At 32.7% G+C, this 9,621-nt stretch overlaps 2 protein-coding genes across 2 annotated transcripts; both read right to left on the reverse strand.

Moving 5' to 3' along the window:
- Window positions 1-557: 557 nt before the first annotated feature.
- Window positions 558-5,048, reverse strand: LOC119616550 (acyl-CoA synthetase short-chain family member 3, mitochondrial). The gene is made up of 6 exons (XM_037972966.1): window positions 4,849-5,048; window positions 2,772-3,082; window positions 2,031-2,713; window positions 1,658-1,968; window positions 1,451-1,596; window positions 558-1,186 (listed from the first exon to the last, which is right to left on the reverse strand). The coding sequence occupies exons 1-6, from the start codon at window positions 4,877-4,879 to the stop codon at window positions 677-679; spliced, it is 1,992 nt and encodes a 663-aa protein (XP_037828894.1). The 5' UTR covers window positions 4,880-5,048; the 3' UTR covers window positions 558-676.
- A 295-nt stretch (window positions 5,049-5,343) lies between these two features.
- Window positions 5,344-9,324, reverse strand: LOC119616549 (exosome complex exonuclease RRP44). The gene is made up of 9 exons (XM_037972965.1): window positions 9,060-9,324; window positions 8,662-8,990; window positions 8,152-8,602; window positions 7,506-8,081; window positions 6,949-7,445; window positions 6,260-6,724; window positions 5,989-6,192; window positions 5,782-5,920; window positions 5,344-5,709 (listed from the first exon to the last, which is right to left on the reverse strand). Exons 1-9 carry the CDS (start codon window positions 9,111-9,113, stop codon window positions 5,461-5,463), a joined length of 2,964 nt encoding a protein of 987 aa, XP_037828893.1. The 5' UTR covers window positions 9,114-9,324; the 3' UTR covers window positions 5,344-5,460.
- Between the last annotated feature and the right edge of the window lie 297 nt (window positions 9,325-9,621).

A 9,621-nucleotide genomic window follows, 5' to 3' on the forward strand; every position in this document is an offset into this window, starting at 1 on the left:
ACTTAAACGCATATATTTCATAAAATTCTATAAAATTCGACTTGAATATGTGTTGTGAGCATATAAATCATTCAACGGAATTTTTTTCGGAACGGTCCATAAGTTGTCTTAGCTCCCGTACAAGGATTATTTCTGAAAATCATTTAACACCACTTAATTCGTTATTAAATGATTATATCAGTGTATAGATATATAATTATATTAAAATGTTTTCGAACTGGCCTATTAATATAAATTTTTCTGGACTTAATTAAAATTTGATTGACATATGCATATCAATACGGAAACAACAATTTTGTCAAGTTATGTAAAAATTTGATAGCTAAATGGGTTTTAATTAAAAATAGCTTGCTGGTGGAGAGTATTTAAGATTCGGCACAGCCGAATATAGCACTCTTAACTTGTTTACTTTAGGGAGTAGGCTAAAGTCTATAGAACTATTATTATGAAAGCGTACATGTGCAGATATTTTGAATAAATTTCGCATAAAATTGTTATTTTCCAGTTGATTTGTTTTTGAACTTAAATAGAAATTAAATTGACACGAATTTGCTTGGTTTCTTTAGTTTTCCACTGTATATGTATGTATGTGATTTTATTATTATTTTTTTATAATGTTAAACTAAACATTTTATAACAAACTAAAATTAAACATTCCACAAAATGTTATTAAATATTAATTTGGATTGATCATTATGGGCTCAGGGGTGTTCATGGCATAGCCCAAACATTGTAGAGCTCTACGTATATCGCCAAATACAGTGGGATCTTCTATAGTTGCGGGTAAAACTACTAATTCATTTTTAGCAAAATCTGCCAAAACTTTACGCATGGTTTTGCCAGAACGGGTGCGTGGTAATGCTTTAACAGGTGCTACTAAACGAAATGAAGCTATGGGACCAACAACATCTCGTATTTTCTGTACAATTTCTGCCGATAATTTGGCACTAGTTTTTAAGCAATTATCTCGTGGAATATATAGACAAAGTGGCACTTGACCCTTAGTGGATTCGGGTACACCAAATACGGCTGCATCCACAACATCGGGGTGACGGAGGACGGCGTCTTCAAGAGATTGAGTAGAAATACGATGACCCGCAACGTTAATTATATCATCTGCTCTGGCTGTAACGAATATATAGCCGTTCTCATCTTTGTAACCGGCATCCATGGTGTCATAGTAACCCTGAAAGGTATAATAGAAATATGTATATAGTATGGTATGTTTTGAAATTGTTTGCAATTAGAGCGTTATGCTTAACCTTCCTATACCCGAGCAAGGGCGAGACCAGTTATACACAATAATCTTTATATCCACGAAATGGTTTTAATAAATTTCAGTTAAAATATAGACCGACGTTGGTATAAGTGTTTCAGTTTTTTGTTGCGGGTATAGAAAGGTTAATGTATATAGGAATAATTTATACATTTTAATAAATGGCCTACTTACCGGAAATTTAGTGAAATATAATTTCTTAAAAAGTTCATCATTTCCATACAAAGTGGACATATTGCCAGGTGGCAATGGTAATTTAAAAACAATTCTACCTAATTTATTTGCCTCGCATTCGCTACCATCAGGTTGTACAACTTTAACTAAAATTTAATAATTACAAAACCTTAAAATATATTTCCAAAAATATGTTTATAAACTTACTATTGTATCCTATAAAAGGTAAACCAGTTGTAAATTGTGGCACATTTAAATTGTGTCTAAATCCTAAACATGTGCCTGTTACAGGAGATCCAGTCTCTGTTTGCCACCAATTATTTAAAACCGGTACTTTAAAGGTATTCTCAATCCAATTCATCGTTTCCAAATCGCAATGTTCGCCGGCTATAAAAATGGAACGTAAAGATTTTAAAGAGTATTTGCGACCAAATTTGGATTCGGGATCTACACGACGTAAGACGCGAAAAGCGGTGGGTACTGAAAATAGTGAAGCAACTTTGTGCTGATCAATAATGCTGGAAAACATGAAAGTGGACAATTATTAGGTAGGAACATTTTTAATTTTCTTTTAACCTACCGAAAATACTGTCCAGGATCTGGTGTTCTATCAGGTTTTCCTTCATATAAAACAGTGGTGGCTCCGTATAATAAAGGACCATAACATATATAAGAATGTCCTACTACCCAACCAAAATCTGAGGCTCCCCACCAAACATCATCGGTATTCAAGCCATAGAAAGCTTTCATGGTATACATCAATGTCACCAAATGACCACCTGTAGGTCTTTGTACTCCTTTGGGTTTATCTGTGGTGCCCGATGTATAAAGTATATAAAGAGGATCATTAGCCTCTACTGGTACACAATCTACGGGTTCGCCTAAATTTTGTACAGTCATCCAATCAATATCGGTTTTAGTATTTAAAGTCGATTGCAAAACATTAGTGCGTTGGAAAATAATATTGCAATCTGGCTTCCATTTAGACATGTTGATTGCGTTGTGTAAAATATCTATATACGAAATAATCTTTCCCGGTTCCACGCCACAATTGGCAGCAATAACAAGTTTAGGTTCAGCATGTTCTATGCGAGCACACAATTCATTGGCAGCAAAACCACCAAATACCACAGAATGCACTGCACCCAAACGTACAGTAGCCAGCATAGCCATTATGGTTTCAGGTATACGAGGCATATAGATGACAACTTTGTCTCCTCTTTTTACGCCCAAATTAGCCATTCCACCGGCTAGTTTGGTAATCTATAAATATGGATACGATATAAACTCAAGCTTAAGAAAAAGTTACAGTAACTCCTACCTCATCATATAATTCCTGATAGGTTACATGTCGTACAGTATTAGTCAAAGGACTATCATGTATGATAGCTACTTTACTGCCTTTCCCTTGTTTAACATGACGATCAACGGCGTTGTAGCAGGCGTTAAGATAACCTCCAACATACCATTTCGTAAAAGGAGGATTAGAATTATCTAATACACGATCCCATGGTCGCATCCAGTCTAACAAATGTCCCAATTTATCCCAAAAGTCTGTGGGTTGATGTATAGATCTTCTATAGCTATCCAAATAAATGGGATCGTGTACATCATCGGGTAAGTCGTCAGTAACTGAAATAAGATTTTATTTGGATTAAGAAAATGATTTATGAAATATTTTTTATTAAATTACACGAAGTTAAACGACGAAAAACGAATTATCACTCTCATAGTTTCGACACAGATTTATGATTTTACAAATTTATTCATTGAAAAGAGTTAGTAAATAATTAGGTCAATATTTTTACTTCAGTATAAATTTTAATATAACGAATTCATAATATAAAAACCTGCAGGGTCAAAGGTCAAATGTTTAAAAAAACAAGAGCTGATGGTAAACACTAGGATACTCATTTATTAAGGGTTTGGTTTTAATTCAGTTTATTCGACAAATAATTATTTAAGGTTTTGGCTTAGCCGGTTTATAGTAGTAAAAGTATTCGGTTAATCGAGTAAAACATGAATTGAATTTATCCTTAAACAACCGGATAAAATATTAAATTTTTGGTAGAAGTCCGACCAATATCGGAATGCGTACATTTTATTACAATAAATATGGCGCCAACAGGGGTTAACATATTTACCAACAGCCAGAAGAAAATTAGGACGATATCAGGTAATAAGGTTAAATCTAAGACCGTATTGGATTGTAAGAAATTTTATCCAAATACTCTCACAGAGTTAAATTTTAACTCATGTGTGTACCAGGCCACTCGCGAGTAGTCGGCAACGAAAGAACCTATTTACTTGCTTTATTTGCAAGGGAACTCAAAACCATTCGACGTAACGAGGGCGGGTGGGTACAACCACAAGAATCCTATGGGGCGACCCTAATAAGAACTGGACGAGAAGCATCTTCAAAATGAGCAAGTCTGAGGTAAGTATGATGGTATGTATTTTGAGTTGGACACACAGGATAAATTAATGTAGATCTTGTGGAGAGGACATTGAAATTCTGGAACACTTTCTTTGGCATTGCCAGGCTTTGGTCGAAATTAGATCCAAATATTTTGGGAGTGATAATATTCGGATATAACATCCCTCACGAACACTACTTGGAAAATTCTTAGGAATTATGACCAGGTCGATAATATCGTCATGAATCACTATATAAAGTTTTTGTTTTGAAAATGAGCGCATATCAAGCCCCTTCCTCCTATCAACCTTACCTAATCTAGTAAAATTTTGGATTTTTAAATTAAATTATGTCGTGTATTAAAATTATGAATTTTTAGTGAAATTTAAAAATTTTAAAAATATTTTTAATATTTTGGATTTTTAGTAAAAAATTTCAATTTAACATGAAAATTATTTTTTTTTTTTTAAAAGTTTTTGAAATTGTATAAAATTTTGAATTTTGTGAAATTTTAAATTTGTAAGCAAATTTCAATTTCGTATTCAAATTTTAAAGGATATTTTCAAATTGTAATTAAGTATTGAATTTTTAGTAAAATTTCAAACTTTTAAAACAATTTCAAATTTTTAATGGAATTTTCGATTTTAAGTTTTTGAAATTGTTTTAAAATTTTGTTTTTTTTAGTAAAAATTTATTTTTTTTAGTAAAATTGTAAATTTTTAAAGAAATTTCGAATTTTTTAATGAAATTTTTAATTTTATCAAATCTAGTCTTGGATATTTGTTCCATTATGCGCAACTCTTTTTTTATAACTTTTGTAGTAGATTTTTTTTATTTAAAATTGAAAGGTAAGAAAAAAAGAAAATGTTTTATTTGGTTTAAATATAAAAAATTATATTTACAGTTTATTTTACCACTTTTCTCTAAATTTAGTTGTAATGTAATTTATCTGTATATTTCGTTATTGTCGTAGTTAACTTACCATCACCATAGTATTCTGCATTTCCATCCATAGTGTTTAATAATATTTTTCTTATAAAATTAGTCCTTAAAATAGTTTAATAAAATTTTCACTTTTCTTTAACAAAAAAATTTAAAAATCCGTTGTATGTCTAAATCACGCCCGTTCTATGGAACCTAAAGCAGCTAACTGAAGTCTTGGGGTTATTAGCTAAAAGTAATGTAGAAATTAAAAAAAAATTGCAAATTAATATGCAAATACGCTGCTTGCTTGTTTTAATTGTAAACTTAATTATACAAACATTAACATTTCTTTGCTTCAATCATTCCTTTATTCTGATATATATTTTTTTGTTATTAATTTCCCTATCGAAACAACGATAGGGAATCGTTTATAAATGAAATTTAAGAAGCTAACAAAACATTGACTTTAAAAATTGTGTGACCAAAGGCTTTTTACAATTTGTAATTGTTGTTGATGATGTTAATGTCGTATGATGTTAATGAAACAAATGTATTTATTCGTGGCATATACGAATCTGTGATTTATTATTTCTACTACAAATTGTTTAGTCCAGTTTTAGCTTAGTACTATATATTTGAATAAAAAACATTCATTTAAGAATATTTTATTTTATTTATTTTTATTTTGTTTTGATTTTTTGCTTTTCTTTTGTGGAGGAGCCGTTGACATCTCTACGTCATTATTTTCCTTCACTGCTTCACCGGTTTCTTCAGGCTCTACACTAAAGCCTTTAATATAAGGTTTAACCAATTCGAAGACCAGTTTTTCATGCTGAACATTTGTGGAATCCAAGCTTAAACGTACTGTGACGGGATCAAAGGCATGGAATATTACATTACCGCAACGTTGTGTATAGTCCTGTAGAAAGTATAGAATTAAATGATTATTTTTTGGCAATTGATATTAGGGTATAGTATTTAAATAGTTTACCTCTTCATTAAATGTAAATGTAACATTTCCGGGTAGTTTTTTTGCATCGTCTTTTAAAGAATTTAAATAAACCGTGCCCTCTAAACCGAATTTGGGTATAAGCACCTGCAAAGCATTTTTGCGCACAAATAATATGTAACTAAAAGAAAAAAACCAAAGTGTTTTTATTAAAACCAGCGCGTTTAATGGAAATTAATAGAACCATACCCTTCTTCGTGTTGAACTTTGCCACGGAAAAATAGATGGGTATTAAGACCCACCGAAGCACGACCAGCATATTGAGCCATTTTGTTGCGATAATTTAAGTTTTGACAAAGTTCTTCATTGGATTTCTTATCCAACAATTGGGCATATGTGCTATCGGCACCTATGGAAGCCGCCAATAAACGATGTACTATAATATCTGAATATCTATAAAAACGACAAAAACCAATTGAAATTAAAAATATTTTAATTGCTTAATAATATAAATTCCTACCTTCTAATGGGCGAGGTAAAATGTGTATAAATGTCAGCCGCTAAACCATAATGAGCAAATTGATCCTTCTGCAATGTACCACTTATGAAATACAAAGCCTGCATCATACATCTAGTGGCGAGAATACGTATCATAGTATTGAAATAAGGATTGTCTGGTTTAACGCATTCATCCAAAGATTTGGCCAATTCTAAACCAGTTTCCGTTTTAATTTCAAAACCTTGATTTTGTGCTGCTTTAATAAGTGGATCAAAGTTGCTGGTGGGAGGTTTGGGATGTCTTCTCAACATGGCACATTCGGGGAATTCGTTTGCTATATGTTCGGCCACTGTTATGTTGGCCAACAACATGAATTCTTCTACCATTGAGTTGGTATCACGCAATTGTTTGGCTTCTACTTCCAAAGGCTCATGTGTCTCACTATCGACTTGGAATCGAATTTCTGGTGAGGCTAAAACTAGGGCACTAAAATAGGAAAGTATTTTATATTTTTTAACAATTTTTTTATAAGAATTTAGTAACTTTAAGTTAACTCTACAGAAAGAGTATATCTATCAGTCAACACTAGATTAAATCAATCATCAATTTTATATTTTAAGTAAAAAAATTTTAAACCTTAACTTTTTAACAAAATTTTCTTCGCAGAAAGATTTATTAAAAAAAGAAAGGTTTCTAAACATTACACTTACCCATTATCCATACGTCTTTTCTTGAGAATCTTCGCCAAACGATTCAAATTACGCAAAGATTTGGCAATTTCATTATTTTGCGTAGCATCATCAATAATAATTTGAGCCATTTCATAAGTCATGGCCGATTTTGATTTGATAATACTCTTATGGAAACGTTTATTTATAATATTTGCCTTATGATCCATTTCCCATATACAAGAGAAAGCAAAACGCTCTTGGCCACCCACCAAAGAACACAAATTCGAACTTAACAATTCAGGCACCATATCAATACGTTTACCCACCAAATAGACGGTAGTACCACGAGAGGCAGCCTCCTTGTCCAAAGCATTGCCGGGACGTATGAAATGACTAACATCGGCTATATGGACACCAACTTCCAAGTTGCCATTGGGCAAATCACGACAATGCAAAGCGTCATCAATATCTGTACAGCCTGGAGGATCAACAGAGCATATATATAAATCTCTTAGATCCACACGTTTTTCGTAATCCTGTTTTGAGAAAAAATTTATCAACGAATTTATTTATAGTTATTTTAAAATATTCCTTACCTCTTTGGTAATTTCCCAAGGCATCTGTGGCAGGAAACTTAAAACTTCTTCCGAAAATTTACTATGCGGCACATCATGTTCCAGCAAAATAACCTCATTTTCGGTTTCTACATCTCCCAGAGGACCCAACGATCTAACAAAGTGACCATGAGGATAGCGCGACGATCTTGGCCATGTATCTATGGCCACAATGATTCTTTGATTTTGTAATTTTTCTGCTTGCCTGGTTTCGATACGTATGCGAGGAGCTTTACGATCGGCTGGCACAAATATGTGTCTTGTTGCATTAAGCATATGACTGGGTTGTAGAATACCACAGTATTGTCGTCGTTTGCGTCTAATAATACCCACAACTTTGGCTGTAGGAGTCTTTTGGGCCGTTGTTGAGGCTTCCAATGCAGCAGCAGCTAGAATTTCTTCCGGTGTTGTTCCCGGCTCATCGCCAGCATCTACTACTTCAGATTCCTCTAGTACAATTTCACTAGGAGCTGACCATTCGGATTCGGGCAACAGTTCTATGGCCACAAGATCACCATCAACAGCACGATTTAGAGCCTCGCGTCCTTGTATTAAAATCTATAGCAGAGGTAAATTATTATATTAAAAATTATTTGATTCGTTTCTTTTAAAATTATTTTAAACTAACCGGATTTTCATAACTCTCCACTCTTACGGCACCCTCAAGGAAATTTTCCCTTGATGCCTGGAAAGAACCCTGCAGGAGACGATTATTCCTTATGCCCTCCAGGATTTCCGATGGACTAAGGTGAACGGGGAACAAAGGCAGTGATTCCTTTTCATTTTCAAAACTCTTACGAGCCAATTTATCAACCAACATGGGATAATCCACCAAAGATTTAATATATTCCTCTGCAGTAGCCACTAGAATACCTTCCTTTTCAGCCTTTTCCTTATTGGCAGCATCGTCTGTTATTAAAACTACACGAGTTTTATCTCCCTTTGGGGCATTCTTCTTAAATGATTTCTTCTCTTGGGCCTCCAAGATGTGAGAATCATACCAATTGGTGGCAAAACGTATGGCGCGATCGTTACGATCATTGGCCGATTCACCTGGCTGACGTTCTACGTAAGTATCTCTAGAAAATTGAATAAAAATATATTAAATGATTACAAATTCATGTGCGTCCTTCCTTACTTGTGGTGTTCATTGACAAACACAAAGAAACCACGTGGCTTATGCTGTACAACTTCATGGAATCTTTTGTAGACAGTGGTGCTACGATGTTTCACTTCATTTAAAACCGTAGATAATACTATAACATTTTTTATAGCATCCTCCTCTAAAGCATCCATTTGTTGTAGTACTACATTGGTATCCAAAACCAAATAATGGGGGAAATTGAACAAAGTAGAGCGGACCATACGATCAGAGCGTAATTGTACACCGGCTTCCTCCTGTTGACAGGCATTACACAAATCAGAGCCACAACCCAAATCTATACGCAAATAATGTTCCCGCACAATCTAATTTTGTTTTGAAATATAATAAATTTATTAATTATAATTATTTTTTTAATTTTTATTATCACTCACTTTTAAAATGTTGCCCCTTTTTGTTTTGCGCGTAAATTCTCGTATAGTCTGCATTTTTTCTTTTTTATATTTATGGTTTTATTAAATTTGTTTTTAACAGGTTAATCTTATTTTAAAAATTCAATTTTAATTTTATTTTTATTTAAATAAAATAAAAATTAAATTAACAAAATTTCAAGCGGTCACAATGTTTACAATTTTTGTAAACACATGTATTAAGGCGAATTCACACAAGGTGGTGTCAGTTCGACAACCAACAAAATTTTCCATGTATTCAGTTTTTGCATTTAGTACACATTGATGTCAAAAACAGTTATGAAGATTTACGAAAAAATGAAAAAAATTATATTCCAAATGAAAGAATCTTTGTTGCTGACAAAAGTTTCAGCTTCCATTGAGTAAAATGAATAATGTTTCAGAATAAGTTCCTAAATTGTATGAATTTTAAATTTATTTAAAATATTTAAAAATTCTAAGGCATTGAATGGGCTAGGAATGAGATGTACGTGAAATAAGCTCATTCTGTCTTTTGTTCGATTTTCTATCTTTTTATTTCAGCTTT

The sequence above is a fragment of the Lucilia sericata genome, unplaced genomic scaffold (genome assembly GCF_015586225.1).
Source record: "Lucilia sericata isolate MDLA Ls3-8-SP2 unplaced genomic scaffold, ASM1558622v1 Contig000079F_arrow, whole genome shotgun sequence".
Classification (NCBI taxonomy): domain Eukaryota; kingdom Metazoa; phylum Arthropoda; class Insecta; order Diptera; family Calliphoridae; genus Lucilia; species Lucilia sericata.

Excerpts from the sequence above, each read along its gene's own strand:
- LOC119616550 (XM_037972966.1), bottom strand. The coding sequence starts at position 4,879 with ATGGATGGAAATGCAGAATACTATGGTGATG. Across the intron at positions 3,083-4,848 it reads TGCAGAATACTATGGTGATG|TTACTGACGACTTACCCGAT; the intron begins GTAAGTTAACTA and ends ATCTTATTTCAG. Across the intron at positions 1,597-1,657 it reads ACCTTTTATAGGATACAATA|TTAAAGTTGTACAACCTGAT; the intron begins GTAAGTTTATAA and ends ATTAAATTTTAG.
- LOC119616549 (XM_037972965.1), bottom strand. The coding sequence starts at position 9,113 with ATGCAGACTATACGAGAATTTACGCGCAAAACAAAAAGGGGCAACATT. Across the intron at positions 8,082-8,151 it reads TGGAGAGTTATGAAAATCCG|ATTTTAATACAAGGACGCGA; the intron begins GTTAGTTTAAAA and ends CCTCTGCTATAG. Across the intron at positions 5,710-5,781 it reads CATTTACATTTAATGAAGAG|GACTATACACAACGTTGCGG; the intron begins GTAAACTATTTA and ends TACTTTCTACAG.